This window comes from Oncorhynchus kisutch, linkage group LG9 (genome assembly GCF_002021735.2).
Source record: "Oncorhynchus kisutch isolate 150728-3 linkage group LG9, Okis_V2, whole genome shotgun sequence".
Lineage (NCBI taxonomy): Eukaryota > Metazoa > Chordata > Actinopteri > Salmoniformes > Salmonidae > Oncorhynchus > Oncorhynchus kisutch.
This window is the reverse complement of record NC_034182.2, coordinates 4,305,135-4,332,042: the sequence shown is the minus strand read 5'-3', so window position 1 is coordinate 4,332,042 and position 26,908 is coordinate 4,305,135. Positions and strand designations below refer to the sequence as shown.

Sequence of the window (26,908 nt, the reverse complement as noted above, 5' to 3'; positions counted from 1 at the left end):
TGACTAGCCTTGTACGTTTGCACAGCATAGATGCCGTGTCTATGGCACTATCTGAAGAGCTGTAGTCTTGGTCCCAGTGATTAAACTGTTGTCTGATTATGCTCCAACACCTCCTGGCAACTTTGTTTCCCTGGCTGGTGTGTTTATGGACATATTCAATAAATCCTTATCCCAGTCTGCTATTCCCACATGCTTCAAGAGGGCCACCATTGTTCCTGTTCCCAAGAAAGCTAAGGTAACTAAGCTAAATGACTATCGCTCCGTAGCACTCACTTCCGTCATCATGAAGTGCTTTGAGAGACTAGTCAAGGACCATATCACCTCCACCCTACCTGACACCCTAGACCCACTTCAATTTGCTTACCGCCCCAATAGGTCCACGGACGACGCAATCACACTGCCCTAACCCATCTGGACAAGAGGAATAGTGTGATGTCAGGAAAATAACCTCACACTCAATGTCAACAAAACAAAGGAGATGATCGTGGACTTCAGGAAACAGCAGAGGGAGCACCCCCCTATCCACATCGACCGGACAGTAGTGGAGAAGGTGGAAAGTTAAGTTCCTCGGCGTACACATCACGGACAAACTGAAATGGTCCACCCACACAGACAGCGTGGTGAAGAAGGCCTAACAGCGCCTCTTCAACCTCAGGAGGCTGAAGAAATTTGGCTTGTCACCAAAAACACAAACTTTTACAGATGCACAATCGAGAGCATCCTGTCGGGCTGTATCACCGCCTGGAACGGCAACTGCTCCGCCCACAACCGTAAGGCTCTCCAGAGGGTGGTGAGGTCTGCACAATGCATCACCGGGGGCAAACTACCTGCCCTTCAGGACACCTACACATCCCAATGTCACAGGAAGGCCAAAAAGATCATCAAGGACAACAACCACCCGAGCCACTGCCTGTTCACCCCGCCATCATCCAGAAGGCGAGGTCAGTACAGGTGCATCAATGCAGGGACCGAGAGACTGAAAAACAGCTTCTATCTCAAGGCCATCAGACTGTTAAACAGCCATCACGAACATTGAGTGGCTGCTGCCAACATAGTGACTCATCTCTAGCCACTTTAATAATGAAAGAATTGATGTAATAAATGTATCACTAGCCACTTTAAACAATGCTACTTTATATATGTTTTCATACCCTACATTACTCATCTCATATGTATATACTGGACTCTATACCATCTATTGCCTATGACGTTCGGCCATCGCTCATTCATATATTTTTATGTACATATTCTTATTTATTCTTTTACACTTGTGTGTATAAGGTAGTTGTGAAATTGTTAGGTTAGATTACTCGTTAGATATTACTGCATGGTCGGAACTAGAAGCACAAGCATTTCGCTACATTCGCATTAACATCTGCTAACCATGTGTAGGTGACAAATCAAATTTGATTTGATTTGACAACATTGTGTGACAGACAAGAGAACGTGAGAGAGAACAGGGGAGAGCGAGAGAGAGAGAGAAATACAGAGGAAGGGATGGAGAGGTAGGGGTGAAAAGACAAAGACAAAGTGAGAGAAGAGAGCTATGATGCTGTTCAGAGAACAATCTCACAGCTTTCCCTAACTGAGCTGTCAGTCATGGCTAATGTCCCGCCTCCCCACACCTCCTTTCACCTCTCTGACTGCATCTCATCCCTTAAGGCTGTCCTGTCTGTCCTACTCAACGGGATCTGTTCCCAGCAGCCACACAGACACCCAGAGAGGCGTATTTAACAGTATGATGAAGACTTGTGAGAATACACTGAGACAGATAGACACAGAGCTCTTTAATATTTTAATAATCCCTCTGAAGACCTCATTCCTGCTTCCTCACTGAGTAGGAGACATCTAAAGACATCTCTCTACCCCCTACAGCTAGCTACCTGCAGACTCCCTGGATACATCTCTCTACCCCCTACAGCTAGCTACCTGCAGACTCCCTGGATACATCTCTCTACCCCCTACAGCTAGCTACCTGCAGACTCCCTGGATACATCTCTCTACCCCCTGCAGACTCCCTGGATACATCTCTCTACCCCCACCAGCTCGCTACCTGCAGACTCCCTGGATACATCTCTCTAACCCCTACAGCTAGCTACCTGCAGACTCCCTGGATACATCTCTCTACCCCCTACAGCTAGCTACCTGCAGACTCCCTGGATAGAGCTCTCTACCCCCTACACCTGCAGACTCCCTGGATACATCTCTCTACCCCCTACAGACTCCCTGGATACATCTCTCTACCCCCTACAGCTAGCTACCTACAGACTCCCTGGATACATCTCTCTACCCCCTACAGCTAGCTACCTGCAGACTCCCTGGATACATCTCTCTACCCCCTACAGCTAGCGACCTGCAGACTCCCTGGATACATCTCTCTACCCCTTACAGCTAGCTACCTGCAGACATCGCTCTACCCCCTACAGCTAGCTACCTGCAGACTCCCTGGATAGAGCGCTCTACCCCCTACACCTACAGACTCCCTGGATACATCTCTCTACCCCCTACAGCTAGCTACCTGCAGACTCCCTGGATACATCTCTCTACCCCCTACAGCTAGCTACCTACAGACTCCCTGGATACATCTCTCTACCCCTTACAGCTAGCTACCTGCAGACATCGCTCTACCCCCTACAGCTAGCTACCTGCAGACTCCCTGGATAGAGCTCTCTACCCCCTACACCTGCAGACTCCCTGGATACATCTCTACCCCCTACAGCTAGCTACCTACAGACTCCCTGGATACATCTCTCTACCCCCTACAGCTAGCTACCTACAGACTCCCTGGATACATCTCTCTACCCCCTACAGCTAGCTACCTACAGACTCCCTGGATACATCTCTCTACCCCTTACAGCTAGCTACCTGCAGACATCGCTCTACCCCCTACAGCTAGCTACCTGCAGACTCCCTGGATACATCTCTCTCTCTATCTGTCTGTCTCTCTCTCACCACATGGAACATCGATGCACTGTCTACTACGTGAGATGAAATCACATGGAATATTGAAAACTTAAACAGTTTCAAAATCCTTAATATAAATTCAATGTTACTGTAAGTCTTTATTCGCTCAACAACATTGTTTTGGATTTTGATTTAATATGTTGAATGATGTAAGTGTTTGCCTGTCAACCATTTTAGGTCAACAATGTTGCTTGATAGACGCTACACAAAGCTATATTATTGGGGAATCTCTGTTGTCTTTCTCAACATCCTCATCATACTCTAGATGTATCAGCTTTCCCATTGGTCAACGCCAGAACACAAATAGACCACACTATCAACCAAACATCACTTCCTGTAGGAAGTCCCCGCACACTGGGCACTTCCTGGTACTCGGGACAATGACAAAGCAAAACCCTCCGACCCCATAAACCAGACCTGAGTAAAACATCAAAAATAAAACATGTGACCAAGATACAGACGACCCTGGCCCCTATAAGGGCTGACCTCCTCTCAACTAGAGACTGTCTACTGTGTTGACGTCAGTTAATAGGATCTCTATGTTTTGTACCTCTCTCTCTGTGTCAGACACAAGCTATGTCCATGCATTTATACACAAGCAAACAGATTTGATTTGTTGAGTTGATAAAGTGGTGAGTTAGCATGATAGCTAGGTGATAGAGGAAGAGTCAGTGTGTAGGGGGTTGTGGTCCTCACTTGAGGGGTTCATCGAAGCGGATGGTGGCAGCACAGTGGAAGATGATGTTGACGCAGGAGGTCAGTCTCTCTACGTCCTCAGGACTGATGGCCAGGGCAGGCTGTGTCAACTCACTGCTGATAGGAACTATCTTCTGGTGGAAGTCTGGGTTGTCCTCCCTGACGCGGTCAAACAGCTGCAGGAAATGCACAGATAGATGCATCAGATCATATCAACGTATGTCAAGCCATTGATTTAACCAGGTCAATATGTAAAGGACGCTGTATGCATAGATGTCTGTAACGATTCTGTCCACATTGATGTTTGGCTGGAGGCTCTTCCTCTGCACAACTGCTACTGTGTGAAGCCATGGCAGCTTTTACCTAACAATAGCACCATAGTAGTATTTGCAAGCCTCAGTATTAACAATATGGGTCATGTTGCCCTATGTAATTGATGAATGACTCGTATTTAAATACAGATTGAGCGGGTGTCAATATTTGCATTTTGCCACAATGCCCTTGTAGCAGTGGCGTTGCTCATAGGCGACCACATGCTGCAGTACCAGAGCACACTGTTTGCGTGTGTGTGTGTGTGTGTGTAACATGTTCCCTGTTGCTGTGACTCAGATGAGGCAGGGCGTGCACCCTACGGAACACTACACAGGAAATGAAACCACCTTATCACCAAGGAGGGAGATAATATCACTCCTTATCCTCCATGCAAAAACCATTATCAACAAATTGTAGGTTTTAGTCTTGAATGATGGTGTTTTAGGGCTGAATATAAGAACACAACAAACAGAAGGGAAGATAGTCTCTCTTGTGACAGACGAGACATAAAGTAGCTGGCCAGTGTGCACCTCAGATTTGGCTCTGGGTGTCAAGAATAAAGGAAGTGCATCAGAAAACTGCACTGGACATTTCAGATTGCTAGTGATTAGGATTAGCATGTGTGAGTTATGAAATTGGCTCGGTGTGTGGTGTGTGTGTGTGTGTGTGTGTGTGGCAGTACCGGCTTCCCTGGTAAGCAGACCACTCTAAGTGTAGAGCAGGACAGATGTTGAGTAATGCCTCCAACAGCTGTTCATATCCATGTACTCTCTCTCCATCCATCTCTCTTTCTATCGCTGTCTCTTTTCTGGCTCTCTAATGAGTCCATGTTGACAAACTCTGATGAACTCTGTTGACCTCATTCACCCTGGTGGAAAAAGCCCAAAGTCACTGAGGTCACAATGTATTGTCCTCCCCATTCTGCTTTCTACTCCAGCTCAACCCAGCCTCTACTCTACTGATTTCAGAGGAGCTCGGTGTGGCCCCACCATTTTTTTTATGCAGCCCTGAAGTTGTGGCCGAGCTGGCCGTGAACCTCTAAGCCATGTGTTGGTGTAGCCCCCTTGAAGGTGGGCACCAAAACTGGCACAAACACCCACCAACCAACCCAGGTAACACAGTGCTCCGAGGAAGTTTTTACCCAGTCAGCAAAACAAATCAAACAGAGACCAGCCTTTTACAGTTCTGCAACACAGCTGCCTTGGAAGTACTGGGTCTAAAAAACATGAAAACTAGGTGGCATAAAGTGGCACAGACCCTTTCATAGTGGCTTGGAAAAGGCCCACTTTAAGGTATGGGGCACGCTTAGTGAGAGAGACAGAGGGAGGGAGAGAGAAGGATCAGTTTCACTCCCGTCTGTAACCGGCTATTCCCTTCACTCTTATCAGAGTGGTCCCAGCCATACAGAAAACCACTGCTGCTGATCCAACAAAAAACTATGACTACACTATACATCATGTATAGTACCAACGCTACTACTACACTGTACATCATGTATAGTACCAACGCTACTACTACACTGTACATCATGTATAGTACCAACACTACTACTACACTATACATCATGTATAGCACCAACACTACTACTACACATCATGTATAGTACCTACACTACTACTACACTATACATCATGTATAGTACCAACACAACTACTACACTGTACATCATGTATAGTACCAACACTACTACTACACTATACATCATGTATAGCACCAACACTACTACTACACATCATGTATAGTACCAACACTACTACTACACTATACATCATGTATAGTACCAACACTACTACTACACTGTACATCATGTATAGTACCAACACTACTACTACACTATACATCATGTATAGTACCAACACTACTACTACACTATACATCATGTATAGTACCAACACTACTACTACACTATACATCATGTATAGTACCAACACTACTACTACACTATACATCATGTATAGTACCAACACTACTACTACACTATACATCATGTATAGTACCAACACTACTACTACACTGTACATCATGTATAGTACCAACACTACTACTACACTGTACATCATGTATAGTACCAACACTACTACTACACAGTACATCATGTATAGTACCAACACTACTACTACACATCGTGTATAGTACCAACACTACTACTACACATCGTGTATAGTACCAACACTACTACTACACTATACATCATGTATAGTACCAACACTACTACTACACTATACATCATGTATAGTACCAACACTACTACTACACTATACATCATGTATAGTACCAACACTACTACTACACTATACATCATGTATAGTACCAACACTACTACTACACTATACATCATGTATAGTACCAACACTACTACTACACTATACATCATGTATAGTACCAACACTACTACTACACTGTACATCATGTATAGTACCAACACTACTACTACACTGTACATCATGTATAGTACCAACACTACTACACTGTACATCATGTATAGTACCAACACTACTACTACACATCGTGTATAGTACCAACACTACTACTACACATCGTGTATAGTACCAACACTACTACTACACATCGTGTATAGTACCAACACTACTACTACACATCGTGTATAGTACCAACACTACTACTACACATCGTGTATAGTACCAACACTACTACTACACATCGTGTATAGTACCAACACTACTACTACACTGTACATCATGTATAGTACCAATACGACTACTACACTGTACATCATGTATAGTACCAACACTACTACTACACATCATGCATAGCACCAATACGACTACTACACTGTACATCATGTATAGTACCAACACTACTACTACACTGTACATCATGTATAGTACCAACACTACTACTACACTGTACATCATGTATAGTACCAACACTACTACTACACTGTACATCATGTATAGTATCAACACTACTACTACACTGTACATCATGTATAGTACCAACACTACTACTGTACATCATGTATAATACCAACACTACTACTGTACATCATGTATAGTACCAACACTACTACTGTACATCATGTATAGTACCAACACTACTACTACACATCGTGTATAGTACCAACACTACTACTACACTGTACATCATGTATAGTACCAATACGACTACTACACTGTACATCATGTATAGTACCAACACTACTACTACACATCATGCATAGCACCAATACGACTACTACACTGTACATCATGTATAGTACCAACACTACTACTACACTGTACATCATGTATAGTACCAACACTACTACTACACTGTACATCATGTATAGTACCAACACTACTACTACACTGTACATCATGTATAGTATCAACACTACTACTACACTGTACATCATGTATAGTACCAACACTACTACTGTACATCATGTATAATACCAACACTACTACTGTACATCATGTATAGTACCAACACTACTACTGTACATCATGTATAGTACCAACACTACTACTACACATCATGTATAGCACCAACACTACTACTACACTGTACATCATGTATAGTACCAACACTACTACTACACATCATGTATAGCACCAACACTACTACTACACATCGTGTATAGTACCAACACTACTACTACACTATACATCATGTATAGTACCAACGCTACTACTACACTGTACATCATGTATAGTACCAACACTACTACACTATACATCATGTATAGTACCAACACTACTACTACACATCATGTATAGTACCTACACTACTACTACACATCATGTATAGTACCTACACTACTACTACACTATACATCATGTATAGTACCAACACTACTACTACACTGTACATCATGTATAGTACCAACACTACTACTACACTGTACATCATGTATAGTACCAACACTACTACTACACTGTACATCATGTATAGTACCAACACTACTACTACACTGTACATCATGTATAGTACCAACACTACTACTACACTGTACATCATGTATAGTACCAACACTACTACTACACTATACATCATGTATAGTACCAACACTACTACTACACTATACATCATGTATAGTACCAACACTACTACTACAACTATACATCATGTATAGTACCAACACTACTACTACACTATACATCATGTATAGTACCAACACTACTACTACACTATACATCATGTATAGTACCAACACTACTACTACACTATACATCATGTATAGTACCAACACTACTACTACACTATACATCATGTATAGTACCAACACTACTACTACACTATACATCATGTATAGTACCAACACTACTACTACACTATACATCATGTATAGTACCAACACTACTACTACACTATACATCATGTATAGTACCAACACTACTACTACACTATACATCATGTATAGTACCAACACTACTACTACACTATACATCATGTATAGTACCAACACTACTACTACACTATACATCATGTATAGTACCAACACTACTACTACACTGTACATCATGTATAGTACCAACACTACTACTACACTGTACATCATGTATAGTACCAACACTACTACTACACTGTACATCATGTATAGTACCAACACTACTACACTATACATCATGTATAGTACCAACACTACTACTACACATCATGTATAGTACCAACACTACTACACTATACATCATGTATAGTACCAACACTACTACTACACATCATGTATAGTACCAACACTACTACTACACATCATGTATAGTACCAACACTACTACTACACATCATGTATAGTACCAACACTACTACTACACATCATGTATAGTACCAACACTACTACTACACATCATGTATAGTACCAACACTACTACTACACATCATGTATAGTACCAACACTACTACTACACATCATGTATAGTACCAACACTACTACTACACATCATGTATAGTACCAACACTACTACTACACATCATGTATAGTACCAACACTACTACTACACATCATGTATAGTACCAACACTACTACTACACATCATGTATAGTACCAACACTACTACTACACTGTACATCATGTATAGTACCAACACTACTACTACACATCATGTATAGTACCAACACTACTACTACACATCATGTATAGTACCAACATTACTACTACACTGTACATCATGTATACCACCAACACTACTACTACACTGTACATCATGTATAGTACCAACACTACTACTACACTGTACATCATGTATAGCACCAACACTACACATCATGTATAGTACCAACACTACTACTACACATCATGTATAGTACCAACATTACTACTACACTGTACATCATGTATAGTATCAACACTACTACTACACTGTACATCATGTATAGTACCAACACTACTACTACACATCATGTATAGTACCAACATTACTACTACACTGTACATCATGTATAGTACCAACACTACTACTACACATCATGTATAGTACCAACACTACTACTACACATCATGTATAGTACCAACATTACTACTACACTGTACATCATGTATAGCACCAACACTACTACTACACTGTACATCATGTATAGTACCAACATTACTACTACACTGTACATCATGTATAGTACCAACATTACTACTACACTGTACATCATGTATAGCACCAACACTACTACTACACATCATGTATAGTACCAACACTACTACTACACATCATGTATAGTACCAACACTACTACTACACATCATGTATAGTACCAACACTAATAGTACACATCATGTATAGTACCAACACTACTACTACACTGTACATCATGTATAGCACCAACACTACTACTACACTGTACATCATGTATAACACCCACACTACTAACTTATCAGAATTAATGTAACCTGTCAGCCTTGTTGTAAAAAAAACAATTTAAGACAAGAGAGGGATAGGAAAAAAGAGGAAGAGAGTGAGAGAGAGAGTGAGGGAGACAGAGAAAGAAAGAGCGAGGAAGAGAGATGGAGGAAGAGTGAGGGAGAGAGAGAAAGAAAGAGCGAGGAAGAGAGATGGAGGAAGAGCGAGGAAGAGAGATGGAGGAAGAGAGAGGAAGAGAGAGGAAGCGAGAGGGAGAGAGAGGGGGAAGAAAGTGAGTGCATTAAGGTCAGAGGGGTAAGTGAGGTCAGAGATTGTGGGCCTGTGCATGGCCTTTGTTCAGAGATGAGGAGAGAAGGGCATTGTGGGATATGGGTGTTCTTTTGTGAGAGACTGAGGCAGTCTCCCAGTGCCAGCCTACCACTGATCTCCCCTCTGGCACAAACCATCTGACTGTGTGTTACTGTGTGTGTCTCTCTCGCTCTCACTCTCTCACTCTCTCTGTGTGTGCATGAGTTTCAATGTGTGTGAGAGACAGAGTGTGGATGTGTGCCCGCATCTTCCCACAGTAACAGCGCAGCATGGCCGTCAGGGCTGAGACAGAGGAGCTAATCTCTCTGTATCTCTGTATCCTCAGACACAAAGCCAAGAGGGATGTGTCACTGCTGGGATGACTGGGCTCGAACACAGCATCCATTTAACAGGGATTATCTATTCAACAGAGTTATCTATTAGATATCTGTTATTCTGACTGACTATGTAGGGCTGCCAGCCTCGCTGCCTCTCGTGCCACATGCCAACCAGCCCGATGAGGAGCGGCATGAAATGACTGGCACCTAGGCCTCTCTGTCAAACTCCCGGTCTTTGGGTGGGTCTCTGGGCGGGACTTGTGTGTAAGGGTATAACCCTGTGTCTGTGAGTACTCTCTGATCATGCCAACCTGCTCCAGGTGAGTCTATATGTGAAGAAATGCCTAGGGGGTCGTAAATCTCCAGATTCTCCTCCCGCTTGGCCTTGGGGTCGTAAATCTTCAGACTCTCCTCCCACTTCAACAGTGGCGTTTGTGGACTTTCACAGTGTTAGGTTCTAATTAGTGTCTGAGTAAATAACTCAGACACTAGAGAAGCTTTAACCAAGTTTAATTCTTCCCAAAGGGTCGACACAGCTGTATTCAGACGAAAGACATGACTTCCCGCGTGGTGGTATTCACACCCCACTTTTGGTGGAGTCTCCCCCGTATCTCTAAACATTGCATCCTTCTTGCTAAGCAGGGAACTAAGTGATATGAGCCTTCAACAGTTTCTCCCCTTATCAGTACTGTCACATGCAATCGTTTTCCCTGCACTCAGCACATTCCAAGCTTAGTTGTCTTACGACAGAGAACCATTCACTTCTCACTCTTTTATATACTAGGAGTCTGATCTATCATGTCTTTAATATCTCAATGTTCAAAGTTTACCCCGAATCCAACAACAGAAACCCAACACTAATGGCCCCTTCCTTTCAGCTAGCAACCCGAGCTGCCATGTTAAAACAGCTTCACTGACCATCCTGTAAATATAGCCACTCATTCACAGTCCCTTTAGAGATGTCAGTGAGAGAGAGAGAGATGTCAGAGAGATGTCAGAGAGGGAGAGAGAGAGGTCCCCTGGAGCAAAGATATGGCAGGGAAAGAGAGAGTAGCTAGAGCGAGATAAAGAGAGGGAAGGGAATAAAAGTTACAATGTGAAAGACAGAAAGGGAAGGATGTAGAGTATTTTGTGTGTGCTGTTGTCCCTAGGGAGGCTTGTATACAGCAGCATATTGCGATTGTATTGCTCATGCATGGTGGGCTGTGGTTGGATGTGATGGGGAGTGGAATGGAGCTGACTGGGTGTCTCTTTGCCAGGTGAGCCACAACTTCACAGGCGTGAAATGGAATCATGACATAGAAGACTGGCTGCAGCTCTGAAGTGACGCAGACTGGGCATCTGTCCTGCTTCATGTACAGGGTCCCTGGTGGCTGAAGCAATCACATGTACAGCTCAGGATTGGCACATAAATGCACACGGGGTAAGACACACAAATGAACATAGACACATGTAAGTATGCACACGCACACCCACCCACACAAACGCGCACACAGCCATGTAGGCCAAATAGGCTGTCTCTGCAGGTAGCCGGCTGGTAAGTGCTCAGATTAAACACAGTACACACCAAAGATATCCCTGGCTTCTTCCTCCACTCCTGGTCGAACAGCTGTTAGTGCTTCAGCCAGGCTGCGTGGATGGATGCTGGGTAATTGGGTCTGCTTTGTGGTTGGCCCCCTCTCAGCTGATCACAAAGCCGGAAATCTACAGTAGCTCGAAGTCCCGATAAGTCTACAGTACAAAAGGTAGAGCACTATAATATAGGGAATGGAGCTGTTTAAAGACATATCATGGCTTTAAGCCATTTCTATGTATCTGTGTCAGTTTATTATCTCTGTTTAGTCTTTATATTCTCTGTGGTTGGCTCTTGGGGAGAAACATTGGAGTGGACTTCCAGGAACGATTCCCCCGGGAGAGAGCGCCAGCTCTCTTGGACGTCATCCAGTTCCCGTACAAACCACGGCTCCTCAAAGACCCGGGGGATTTTTCAACGGTGCAGACCAGGGCATAATTCATAAAAGCAAACAGAGGTGGAAGACAGAGCATTGCTGATCATCCAGTCCCAGCTGGAGGCTATCTAACGCTGTGCTCAATTCAATACAAGAGGATCAATACCAACAGGACAGTACAGTTTACTTTACGGTGACAGACAGCATTGTTAGAATATGCGCTCGGCAGTCGGCATACCGATGGCATGACATTCCACTTCTGAGACAGTGACCTCATGGCGAGCCATGGCAAATTCCATTATCCCTCTAGAACAAACCAATTGGAACTCAGGACAACTTTGTAATGAGAGACACGAATCCATGTGGTCACTGGAAACCACCGGCAGGGACAGACCTAACTCCATGCTTTAATGATCAAGCAAACGTAATGCTCAGGTTAAGTGGTCGTACCATTGTAACCCCTAGGGGTTAGGGAAGGTGACAGAGGGATGTGGAGAGGGTTGTTGCCCCTCTGAGGAGCGTTACTTGTGGCCCCCGGCAGCCGGCCCTGGTCCAGAGGGGTGTTCGGCCGAGCGGAATCCCGGAACTCGGGTCGGAGCGCTATTGTCGTCAATCCATCGATTACAGAGGAAACCAAAGTGACAGCACCCCCATGCTCCAACGAGCACAGAGACACACACGGCATCATGGCAAGAAAAACACACACACTTCAAAAAAAATACCAGAGGCGCTTCCACACAAATGGAATGTTTCCATGTAACAGAATCAGCATTCTACTGACATCCAAACCATCCTCCTTCACCTGGGTCACTTATTCCTTAAAGGAAACCTTATGGTGGTTTGATTCAGTCTGGTGACGATGTGTTTCAATCAGTTTCCATTCACAGTTTAGCAAAGGGAGGAACACGGTGAGGCTGGGTAATCTTGATGAACACGATATCCTCTGTGTTATAGAGAACAGGCTCTTATCCTGACATCAAAACCTGGAGCTTCTCAGAACCTCTGACTCCTTTAGAGGAAATGAAAATGGAACTCTCTCATCCCAGGCTAGATCAATAGCATGCACGTAGGCATGCAAACACCCGTGCACACACCTGCACACACCTGCAAACACACACACCTGCAAACCCACACACACACCTGCATACCAAGGGCTAAGTCATTACACATTAACAAGTCAACGCTGACCCCCAAGCATTCCATACTTTCATATTTCACAGCGACACTCTCTCTTTTCCTCTCGCTGTTTAAGCTCCATCCGTCAACCACAAGTCCAAGACTGGAGAGCAGTAGGTGACCAATGGCTGTGCAGGTCTGAAGAGGTGACCTCAGGGCTCTGTCTACTGCCTCCTCCAGGTCATTCATGCAGGGCGTCTGTTAGAGTTGGAGACGTTGTGATTTGGTGTGCACCAAGGCACTGTTCTAGCATCGCTACTTTTTGACCTCAACATGCGGTCACACAAAAAGGTCATCAATCATGCAGAAAGACCATCACATTGGATCAGCTAAATGCCTTGTCTAATACACAAACAACTATCTAGATGTGGAAAGGGCAAGGCGCTTGGCAGACTCTTTATCCCTATGGGGACACCAGTGTGGGTTGCTGTGGTCCCCATTAGGGCCACCACTGAGCATGTGCTAAATGCATGTCTGCCCTACCCTGAGGGACCTCCTGGCACTGTTCAATGTGCTAATTTGTTTCACAAACCAAGTTCATTTGTGGCCTAATTATACGTGAAACATTCTCTCTCTCTCTCTCTCTCTCTCTCTCTCTCTCTCTCTCTCTCTCTCTCTCTCTCTCTCTCTCTCTCTCTCTCTCTCTCTCTCTCTCTCTCTCTCTCTCTCTCTCTCTCTCTCTCTCTCTCTCTCTCTCTCTCTCTCTCTCTCTCTCTCTCTCTCTCTCTCTCTCTCTCTCTCTCTCTCTCTCTCTCAAGGGAGTCGTGGGTGTATGGAGTGCCTGCCGCCAGCCTCGCTGCCTCTCTGCCCCTCGTGCCACATGCCAACCAGCCCCAGATGTGTAGCTGCATGAAATGACTGGCACCATGCCAAGCTGGCAGCCTAGGCCTCTCTGTCAAACTCCCGGCCTCTGGGTGGGTCTCTGGGCGGATCTCTGGGCGGGTCCTGTGTGTAATGGTATAACCCTGTGTGGGCGAATGTTCTCTGACCTGTTATATCCACCATTTAAACAGAGCTTTACAGGGCCTTGTAATATACTTTTATGTATTGAAATGTAATTCCACGCAGTAAACACCACACCATACTATAGGATGCAGTCATTGGACCTAGTTCAATAACACCAGGCCAGATGGGAGCAGCAGTGCTAGCCATGGACCCACCAACAGTTATGCCCTGCCTGTGTTAAAGGTGATTACCCACAGTGAGAGCTGGCCTTTACCAATGCAGGGAGACAGTTACAAGGTTATAAGTAGGGCAGGAACAAGTGGAATTACCAAGCTCCCTGTTAGGGAAGAAAGCAATCAGGCCTGAATATGAGTCGCAAAAAAGAGGAAATCGATAATGCAATGTATTCGTGGGGAACCCATGCATATCCACGAGCACACACAAACACATTTATCCGCAGTACCCTTAATGAGCTCGGGAGTTGAGGTCCTTCCCTCCTTCACAATGAAGGTGACTCTTGATACTCTCATACTAGAGCAGGTCTGCAGTGTGTAGACTAGCCTTGTAAACACAGCCAGCCAATAAGTGTTACCCTGGATGCTCCCCAGAGGTACTTGGTCCACACCAGCCGGCCCATCCATCCCAGGGGCTCCCAAAATGCAAGGACGCAATACCAGAGAGGATTATAGTACCAGCCACTGTCACCACTGGTTTACCACAGAGCACTGAAACAAAGGAATCCACAAAGGCAGACATTTCTAAATACATTATGGACGTAGTTGGAGCCTTAATCTAAACAGAGGTTTTGTTTCTACTGGACAACATGTGACCTCGTCCCCAAGCTCAATTGCTACCGTATATAGAAAGCCATCTGGGGATAAAATTACTGACATTGAATTCAGTGAGGCAGGAAAGCTTTAGGCTATTTCAGTTATAGAGTGCCCTAAAATACTAATTGTCATTGTAGGTTTCTGTAAAAGTGTGTTACATATCTAGGTGGAGTAGTTGCCTAATATGGAAACCTTAATATAGGCTGAATGCCAAGCTTGTAAACTTTGTGGATTTTACATTGCCTGGCCAACATGCCTTGCTTATATTTTTACAACTCAGTTGTTCGTCATATCATAGAAATAATTCAAATGTGTAAATGGCCGGTGCACCTTAAAGGAGCCGAGGGATTATTAAGTCATCATTGGCCAGTTTTCCTCCACGTCTAGTTTTCCCTGACCACAGAACCTGACCAGGAAAACTCCTGGTCCTAATGGGGTATGGATGTGGTAGTACAATAACCTTTAGATGACTGGCTAGGTAGTCTGTCCTGGCTGTCATTCTGATCTGGCCCTGCTCTCCCTCCGTAGAGACTAAACTCCAGGCCAATGTTCCCTCTAAGCTGCGAGCGTTCACGGTCACGCAGCTCCCCCAGAAACAAATATAGCCCACAGAGAGAAGCACTCAACAATCGACTGGTCGATCTCCAAGCAGGGCTGTGGCGGACACGGAATTTTGTCAGCCAGTGAAATGTCTAGAAAATAACTGTCGGTCTCACAGTAATTGAACAAACACACAAATGAACAAACACATTTAGCATCTCCTGGCTTCCACACACAGCCTACAAGACACGGATGCAGACCTTTGGAACATCTACATTTGAAAAAGTCTAATAAATGTAATACAGGCCTACACCATCACAATAAATCCATTATTTACTTTAGACATGTCTAAAGAAACATGTAGTCTATTTCAGAATACCATACTCTGAGTTGTCCTTATGTTAGATACTGATGTGACTATGCCATATGGCTGTGGGCTACACTAGTTCATTTAGCTGACAAGATTTGCTTAGAATTTCGTGGCATTATTTTATAGAATGAAGAATACAATTGAATACAATTGCAACAGTGTGCATCCTTATCCAATTCCGAGGAGCATATTGAAGATATTGGAACTGTCCACATTTACTTTTCGTCAGCCAACAAGATGAGTAGGAAACCTTAATATAGGCTGAACAGCAAGAGCACTAGCCTATGTCAATCTACTCTCCCCCATAGTACACATTTTGACCCATTCTATTCTGTGCAAGAAATACATATTCCAAACATACATATTCCAAATTAATACCACCACTAGCATCCCAAAAAAGAAAATTACGCAATGAGGCTGACGCAACAGATCAGAACGTTTAGCTTAAAATGTTGATAAACTATTAGGCTATTTCTTCACATTATAAGCACAGAAAGGCTACAAACGCTAATGGGAAAACAGCATTATCAAAAGTGACCACAAATATGATATGCAGGTAATGCTTTTACTATAAAGGTGCATTTTATGGTGAAAATGAGCTTCCCCAAACTTGAAACTCACACATTATGTATGCCAGTTAAACTCCACACCCGTTGTAAAGCGGATTAATGTGCTTCATTTTAAGAAGTTATTTGGCCACTTTAATTGTGATTACAATCCTTATTAAAACAAATATGCCTATGGGCTAGGTTACATGGGGTGTGCGACTATGATTCGAACAAGTCATTTAAAAAAGGCATTGTTTCTTATGCTGGGCATCATATACAATTGATAATATATAATTCACAAGTGACAGACTAATATTGCACCCATCAGACTATTCTTGATTTAATCTTTACATACAGTTGAAGTCGGGAAGATTACATACTATCGCGTTTGTCTGAATGGACAAGAGTTCTTAGAGTTCCACATGTTTAATAATTATGAAACTCACCAAAAACAATACAGAAGAAAACTAAACGTGACGTCCTGGGCTGCTCACAGGCAGCTACACAAAAACAATATCTCACAAACAACAGGTGGGAAAAGGCTGCCTAAATACGATCCCCAGCTGCCTCTGATTGGGAACCATACCAGGCCAAAAAAGAAATAGAAAACATAGATTAGACACCCTATTAGCCACCCCCCCCCCCCCCCCCCAAAGGTGTGAACTCCGGCCGCAAACCTGAACCTATAGGGGAGGGTCCGGGTGGGCATCTACCCTCGGTGGCAGCTCCGGTGCGGGACGCAGACCCCGCTCCGCCAACATCGGTGGCACCCCTGGTGCGGGGATCGTCGCCGGAAGTTCCGGACCATGAATAGTCGCCGGAGGAATCGAACCGTGGATCGTCGCCAGGGAACCCGGACCGCAAATCGTCGCCAACGACTCCGGATCGCTGATCGTCGCAGACGGCTCCGGATCGCAGATCGTCGCAGACGGCTCTGGACCGGGACCCCTCGCCGGAGGCTCTGGACTGGAAACCCTCGCCGGAGGCTCTGGACTGCAAACCCTCACTGGAGGCTCTGGACTAGGAACCCTTGCTGGAGGCTCTGGACTGGGGATCGTCGCAGGAAGCCTGGTGCATGGGGCCGGTACTGGTGGTACCAGACTGGTGACATGCACTTCAGGACGAGTGTGAGGAGCAGGCACAGGACATACTGGACTGGGGAGGCGCACTGGAGGCCTGATGCGTGGGGCCGGTACAGGTGGCACCGGACTGGTGACACGCACTTCAGGGCGAGTGCGAGGAGCTAGCACAGGACGTACTGGGCTGTGGAGGCGTACATCAGGGTGAGTGCGGGGAGGAGACACAGGACGTATCGGACTGGGGAGGCGCACTGGAGGCCTGATGCTTGGGACCGGAACAGATTGCACCGGACTGGTTACACGCTCCTCCAAGCGCCTGCGTTACCGCATACTCCTCGCCAACTCCATTCTCCGGTATCCACATGTTTAATAAATATGAAACTCAGAAGAATACGAAACGTGACATTCTGTGCTGCTCACGGGCAGCTACACAAAAACAAGATCCCACAAACAACAGGTGGGAAAAGGCTGCCTAAATATGATCCCCAATCAGAGACAACGATAGACAGCTGCCTCTGATTGGGAACCTTACCAGGCCAACAAAGAAATAGAAAACATAGATTGCCCACCCTAGTCACACCCTGACCTAACCAAATAGAGAATTAAAAGGATCTCTAAGGTCAGGGAGTCATAAAAACTTGTTTTTCAACCACTCCACTTGTTAACAAACTATAATTTTGGCAAGTCGGTTCGGACATCTACTTTGTGCATGATACAAGTCGTTTTTCCAACAATTGTTTACAGACAGATTATTTCACTTATAATTCACTGTATCACAATTCCAGTGGGTCAGAAGTTTACATACACTAAATTGACTGTGCCTTTAAACAGCTTGGAAAATTCCAGAAAATGATGACATGGCTTTAGAAGCTTCTGATAGGCTAATTGACGTAATTTGAGTCAATTGGAGGTGTACCTGTGGATGTATTTCAAGGCCTACCTTCAAACTCAGTGCCTCTTTGCTTAACATCATGGGCAAATCAAAATAAATCAGCCAAGACCTCAGAAAAAACATTGTAGACCTCCACAAGTCTGTTTCATCCTTGGGAGCAATTTCCAAATGCCTGAAGGTACCACGTTCATCTGTACAAATAATAGTTTGCAAGTATAAACACCATGGGACCACGCAGCCGTCATACCGCTCAGGAAGGAGACGTGTTCTGTCTCCTAGAGATGAACGTACTTTGGTGCGAGAAGTGCAAATCAATCCCAGAACAACAGCAAAGGACCTCATGAAGATGCTGGAGGAAACAGGTACAAAAGTGTCTATATCCACAGTAAAACGAGTCCTATATCAACATAACCTGAAAGGCCGCTCAGCAAGGAAGAAGCCACTGCTCCAAAACCACCATAAAAAAGCCAGACTACGATTTGCAACTGCACATGGGGACAAAGATGTTACTTTTTGGAGAAATGTCCTCTGGTCTGATGAAACAAAATGAAAACTGTTTGGCCATAATGACCATCGTTATGTTTGGAGGAAAAAGGGGGATGCTTGCAAGCCGAAGAACACCATCCAAACCGTGAAGCACGGGGGTGGCAGCATCGTGTTGTGGGGGTGCTTTGCTGCAGGAGGGACTGGTGCACATCACAAAATAGATGGCATCATGAGGGAGGGAAATTATGTGGATATATTGAAGCAACATCTCAAGACATCAGTCAGGAAGTTAAAGCTTGAATGCAAATGGTTCTTTCAAATGGACAATGACCCCAAGCATACTTCCAAAGTTGTGGCAAAATGGCTTAAGGACAACAAAGTCAAGCTATTGGAGTGGTCATCACAAAGCCCTGACCTCAACCCTATAGAAAATTTGTGGGCAAAACTGAAAAAGTGTGTGTGAGCAAGGAGGCCTTCAAACCTGACTCACTTACACCAGCTCTGTCAGGAGGAATGGGACAAAATTCAACCAACTTATTATGGGAAGCTGATTATGGGAAGCTGGTACATAAGCTGATATCTCAAAGTGCTGTACAGAAGCCCAGCCTAAAACCCCAAACAGCAAGCAATGCAGGTGTAGAAGCACCTGCAAGTGTAGAAGCACAAACCATTTAAAGGCAATGCTACCAAATACTAATTGAGTGTTTGTAATTTTCTGACCCACTGGGAATGTGATGAAAGAAATACAATTTGAAATAAATAATTCTCTCTACTATTATTCTGACATTTCACATTCTTAAAATAAAGTGGTGATCCTAACTGTCCTAAGACAGTGAATTTTTACTAGGATTAAATGTCAGGAATTGTTAAAAACTGAGTTTAAATGTATTTGGCTAAGGTGTATGTAAACTTCCCACTTCAACTGTATACTAAATAATATATGTGTGAAATTTGTTTTGATTTAGAATGGACCATTATCATGCAAACAGTGGTAGGGGAAAAATACATGTCATCACTGCACTTAAATAGCGAATGGTGGACGCTTTTCCTGTGGTTCATTTTCATGCCAGCCAGGTAGGCTATACTCCTGTTGTAAAGATAAGTAATGTGCTTAATATTTGCTTAATATTAGGAATGTTGAGAAATAAATAAAGTAGGCCTAGCCTATAAAAAGCTGATGGGTGCCTCACCTTTATAATAGAAGCCATCACTCTGTTTTCTCATGCAATTGCATAGCCTATATAAATGTTGCACTACATGAGCTCATGGGCTCTTATGAAGTGTTTGATTCGTTTTGTAATTACATTTGCATTGATGTCAGAGTGATTAGAGGGACAATCGAGTGCTGAGTACCAGGCAGTTAGCGAGTTTGGTAGGCTACTAATGACCATCATCAGCATCAGAGCTTGGAGAAGCCTAATTACCGTGACTAAACGGTCACGTGGAATTTGACTGCCTTCATGACTCGTGATGGTCACTGCAACATCAATGTTGTATTTTGAGACAGGCTTGAATAAGCTAAGTAGCCAATAGGCAGAGGGTAGCATCATTTGTCTGATTCTCTGTAATAATGGTATGGGAAAAAGAATGCATTTTATTTTGTAAAAAGGTTTCTTGCATCAAACAACACACCAACATTTTCAGTCACCTTGTCTGAAGGACAAGTGGATAAACAGTTTAAAAAAATAATAATATTGAACCTTTATTTAACTAGGCAAGTCAGTTAAGAACAAATTCTTATTTACAATCTACCCCAGCCAAACCCAGATCACTGGGCCAACTGTGCCCCGCCTTATTGTACTCCCAATCACAACCGGATATGATGTCTTAGACCATTGCGCCACTCGGGAGACCAGTTTAATATCAACCCCTGCACATTTTTATCAAACGTTTAATGGAATGTAGGCCTACACTGAACACCACACATTGGCTGCTACTGTAGGGTGAATGATAGAACAGCTATTTCCATGTTAAAAAGTTATTGGAAGGCCTCCCGGGTGGCGCAGTGGTCTAAGGCACTGCAGTGCTAGCTGTGCCACCAGAGACTCTGAGTCTGAGCCCAGACTCTGACGCAGCCGGCCGCGCCCGGGAAGTACATGGTGCGACGCACAATTGGCCAGCGTGTTGCGGATTAGGGAGGGTTTGGCCGGTAGGGATATCCTTGTCTCATCATGCACTAGCGACTCCTGTGGCGGGCCGGGCGCAGTGCACGCTGACCAGGTCGCTAGGTGTACAGTGTTTCCTCCGACACATTGGTGCGGCTGGCTTCCTGGTTGGATGCGCGCTGTGTTAAGAAGCAGTGCTGCTTGCTTGGTTGGGTTGTGTTTCGGGGGAGGATGCATGGCTCTTGACCTTCGTCTCTCCCAAGCCCGTACGGGAGTTGTAGCGATGAGACAAGACAGTAACTACTAATAATTGGATACCATGAAATTGGGGAGAAAAAGGGGGTAAAAAAATTATGGGATGCTTTTTCTCCATTGTTTTTGAAGGTAGCCCACTCTGGTAGGCCTGCATTATGATCATATTGCCACAGTAGCCTACTTGGCCAGTAGCCTACTTAAAGTGGGTACAGCCTCAGTGTTCACAGTAAATACGTGCTGGAAGTTGCACAGAATTCAAGTTCATTCAAGTTTGCTCAGTGCCAAAAACAATTAGACGGAACGTAGCTCCAGGCATGTCCCAACAGACAGACCTGGCTGGCACTGTGGGATGAGATTAAAACAGGAAAAGCACATAGTCCACACTACAACCACAGGCTTTTCCTAAGAAATATACATCCAACTGGCTGTGGTCGTGTGTATATATATATATCTCTCTGTGTGTGTGTGTGTGTGTGTGTGTGTGTGTGTGTGTGTGTATATGTATGTGTGTGTATATGTATGTATATATATACACACAACACAACACAACACAACACAACACAACACAACACAACACAACACAACACAACACAACACAACACAACACAACACAACACAACACAACACAACACAACACAACACAACGAGAGAGAAAGGCCGCCGTAGGCAGACATGGCTATGTGCTCACTGCCCACAAAATGAGGTGGAAACTGAGCTGCACTTCCTAACCTCCTGCCCAATGTATGACCATATTAGAGAGACATATTTCCCTCAGATTACACAGATCCACAAAGATTTTGAAAACAAATCCAATTTTGATAAACTCCCATATCTACTGGGTGAAATACCACAGTGTGCCATCACAGCAGCAAGATTTGTGACCTGTTGCCACAAGAAAAGGGCAACCAGTGAAGAACAAACAGCATTGTAAATACAACCCATATTTATGCTTATTTATTTTCCCTTGTGTACTTTAACCATTTGAAACTTCTGTATGTGTAATGCTTACTGTTAATCTTTATTGTTTATTTCACTTTTGTATATTATCTACCTCACTTGCTTTGGCAATGTTAACACATGTTTCCCATGCCAATAAAGCCCCTTGATTTGAATTGAATTGAGACAGAGAGAGAGAGAGAGAGAGTGACAGAGAAAGACAGAGAGACAGAGATAAAGAGAGAGCGAGAGAGAGAGAGAGAGAGAAAGACAAAGAGAGTCAGAGACAGGGATATGCTATACAGCTATAGGTGGAGTGTGATAGCCATAGGTGATAGTGTGATAGGAGACAAAATGAAAGGCAAAATGTAATTTATCTCTCACTCACACACACACACACACACACACACACACACACACACACACACACACACACACACACACACACACACACACACACACACACACACACACACAGGAATGGGGACGTGGATACCTAGTCAGTTGCACAACTGAATGCATTCAACCGAAATGTGTCTTCTGCATTTAACCCAACCCGTCTGAATCCGAGAGTTACGGGGGGCTGCTTTAATCCACGTCATCAGCGCACAAGAACAGTTCTTGTGTGGCTTAACTGCCTTGCTCAAGAGCAGAAGACACAGTATATCACCACACCCTTGCTTCCCTGCTGCTCTGTCAGTCACACAATGTACCCTTCATTCAGAGTAAGACAAGAGGAGGACAAAGAGAGAGATGACTGTTCTTTACCAAAACAAGAACAACAGTTGTTCAGTAGAGGCCTGGTTCAACACCCTCCATGCCCTCCTCCTCCCCTCTGATAACTGAGTACAAGTTTGAACAAATATGGAGAACCAACAATCGGTTACATTTCCACATCCACTAGACCGTTTGATAAGAGAGGTGTGGTAATAGCGGAGGTATGGTGTTAAACAGGAGAACAGAAGGTGGGCAGTGGGTGACAGTTCTGGGATGCAGTACACCAGGGCAGCTGTTCAGTTCTGGCCCTCCCTTGGTGAGATCCAGATGATAAGGTACACGAAAACACACATGAACACACACACACACACACACACACACACACACACACACACACACACACACACACACACACACACACACACACACACACACACACACAGCATCCCTCCAGTTTACATGGAGCCATTTAGGTTCCACCAACCACATCCCACCAAACTAAAAATCACTCCTCTTCCACTGACCAATTCTCAATACAGAACATAATTGGCCAGGTCATCACCCACTCAGACCCAAGCCCAGTCAGCAGAATTCCAGCAGATTCCCATTCTTGCCCCTCTAGCATTCCAGCATCCCCCACCTCTCCCACACAGATCTGCACTCTGACAAAAACACGCTGGGCTAAAGCTCTGTTTCAGCTCTAAATAAGGTTATTCTATGTCTAGAATATAAGAGAATAGCAGCCTATTAGTGGGAGAAGGCATGCAAAAAAGCCTCAACTAAGGCACCCTTACCCCTTATGCAAATCTATCACACGTTACATTACATTCAATGCCCTGCAATTCACAGAACTCAACTAACCAGACAACAGCTAATTATTAGGCCTATTCTTTAATGGTCAAGGCATATCAGGAGAGAGTCAAATCAATCAGATGTCTATCTGGATGTCCTTTTCCAGGTCACAGCACCTTTGCCTTAACGAAGCCCACAGAGACGCTCGGTTTGGCTGTTACCTAGCAACAAGTGTTCTGAGTGACATTCGATATCCATAAGGCCATACGGCATGAAAGGCGGCTGGAACGGGCCGAGAGCATTCATCCTATAGAATCCTCGTTTGTAAAGAAAAACCTCTAAGACAGATAATACAGAGACCGTAAACACGGCACCCAGAATCTCAAGTGTGCTCTGTTGTTAAGACTGTCACGAGAGACGATGCAGACTGCAATAGTGACATGAATAACAATCGGAGGGAAATGCTTTATACAGCCGTAGTTAAACACATTCCTTTGAATGGTCTGGTTTGATTAGGCTAGATATGGCAGCCAGTCTGTTTCTTTATCCTCTCCTCCCTCACTGTCTTGTTTGGCCGGCTAGTGTTGTCAACTGCACAAACAGACTACTGTGTTGGATGAACACCAAGTTGTTATCCTATCTCTGGTGTGTGAAGACACATTCTGGGCGTTTGAATTCAGAAATCACAGCAGGTAGAATCTCTCTCTCTCTGTCTCTCTCTCGCTGTCTCTCTCGCTGTCTCTCTCGCTGTCTCACTCTCTCTCTCTCTCTGTCTTTCTCTGTCTCTCTCTCTCTCTGTCTCTCTCTCGGTCTCTCTCTCTGTCTCTCTCTCTGTCTCTCTCTCTGTCTCTCTCTCTGTCTCTCTCTCTGTCTCTCTCGCTGTCTCTCTCTCTGTCTCTCTCTGAACCATTAACTGGTGCCTTTATTGTAGACAGAGTTAATTAAGACACCATTAACTGGTGCCTCCATTGTAGACAGAGAGTTAATTAAGACACCATTAACTGGTGCCTCCATTGTTGACAGTTAATTATCTGTGTGTGTGTGTTTTCAGGTAGAGTGCAATAACAACATCAGTAGCAGCAGAGAGTAAAACAGAGCCCCGATGCTTCAGCGTGCATTTGTGAACACGTCAATACTCACCCAGTCTCAATCTATCAGAGCTCATTAAGCCCAACACAGTCTTTTCCCATCCCTCTCTCCTTCCCTCCTTCTTTCTCCTCCTTTCTCTCTCGCCCCTTTATCTCTCTGTAGGTGAGTAGGCTCGTATGGTTTGGATGAGCTTAGTCCACTTGAACTTCACTGGCAACAGCCATAAAACCATTTGATATACTATTCATTGGGACATTTCTCTCACAACATCAAGCAATGTTTCAATAAACACAAAGCTGCAAGACAACAAAACACCGAAGCCAATCAACCTACATGTGGCACAAAGCCAACAGGAAACAGATTAATTATACAGTTTGCCTTCACTTCAGATCAGTGCAGATCAATAGGATGACATCATGAGAAGGAACTTCTTTAGACTAGATTCACTCCCTGGTATAGTGTACTACAGCCTAGTGTACTACAGCCTAGTAGTGCCCCTCACCTTGCACTTCATCATGTCGCTGACCCGTTCCTGCATGGACTGTCCAGCCTTGGGCCTGACCAGGAGGTAGAGGGTTCGGACCTCTGGACAGGACCGCAGCAGTTTCTCCACCAGCACCTTGCCCATGAAGCCCGTGGCGCCAGTGATCAGCACATTCTTGCCAGCGTAGTAGTCAGCGATAGATGCCATGCTGGCGTCTGCCCCTGCCTCTTCTCCTGTCTTTCCCATCTGTGTAGCTCGTCCCGGTCCCAGCCTTCACAAGGCAGCTCCTAGAGAGATAGATAAAGGGGTGGATGGAGAGAGAATGAGAGAGAGAGAGAGAGAGAAGAAACGATAGGAGACAATTAGCTGAGGCTGAGAGAAAATTAGAACCGCACTACACTCTGTTCAGACTCAGAATTTCTTTACATGAGCAAACACTCATTACTCTTGACATAACCTACACTATGTATTGTGTATGTATTAATGCTGAGTATTAGGTGACAGACCTGTAGAGAGAAGTAAAGCTGGGACTCACTGGGTGCTGGGAGTAACTTTGTTAATGACATGGTAAGTGGGGAGGACAGGAAGGTCACAGACACGCACAAGCGTTTTTTATTGCGGATGTAGTGAAAGTGTCACATCCTGATCTGTTTTACCTGTCTTTGTGCTTGTCTCCAACCCCCCTCCAGGTGTCGCCCATCTTCTCCATTATCCCCAGTGTATTTATACCTGTGTTCTATGTTTGTCTGTTACCAGTTCGTCAAGCCTATCAGCGTTTTTCCCCTTGCACCTGTCTTTTTCTAGAAATGCTTGTGTTCCTAACTCCAACAGTGCAGTAGTATATAAGAAAACACAAATCGAAAAGTAAAAGAATGGAATTAATAAATAAATAAATATGAATGCAAAAAAAATACGTTTTGGGCTAATAATGTAAGAAATAACACCAAAAAAAACTAAATACTGCAAAGTTGCTTAGGAGCTAGAAGCAGAGCTGCCATGTCTATCAGCGATCATGAATATTCATAAGGCAATCAATCACACCCTATAGCTGCAGTAAAGGTAATGCATCATTATTACCCCATTCAGAAGAGTGTCAGCCAGCTTTGGTTATAAGATAGTTTCCAAGCCAGTACAAAGAGCATCATTAACTCCTCCCTTCTCAGGGCAGTCATCCAGAGAGCCAACTACATATCGAGGTCAGCAATAGAGCTCGCCAGCTTGTAGTCACAAAAAACTGAAATGAGTTAGCATTTTCTACCTCTTCTACCGCTTGTTCAGCCATTCCTATTGGAGGAAATGAGAAGGGATAGAATGGGGTTGTGGGATA

General features: G+C 44.3%; 1 protein-coding gene across 4 annotated transcripts in view; it reads right to left on the bottom strand.

Annotated features, from left to right (window-relative positions):
- Nucleotides 1–26,908, bottom strand: part of LOC109884014 (fatty acyl-CoA reductase 1) — a 59,643-nt gene that overhangs the window by 14,013 nt on the left and 18,722 nt on the right. For all 4 annotated transcript variants that reach the window (XM_031831559.1, XM_031831560.1, XM_031831563.1 and 1 more), the window contains 2 exons: nt 25,600–25,868; nt 3,661–3,836 (listed from right to left, as the gene is read on the bottom strand). In XM_031831559.1, coding sequence (XP_031687419.1) covers nt 3,661–3,836; nt 25,600–25,827 — 404 coding nt within the window. In that variant the 5' untranslated portion in view covers nt 25,828–25,868. The remainder of the gene's footprint in view (nt 1–3,660; nt 3,837–25,599; nt 25,869–26,908) is intronic.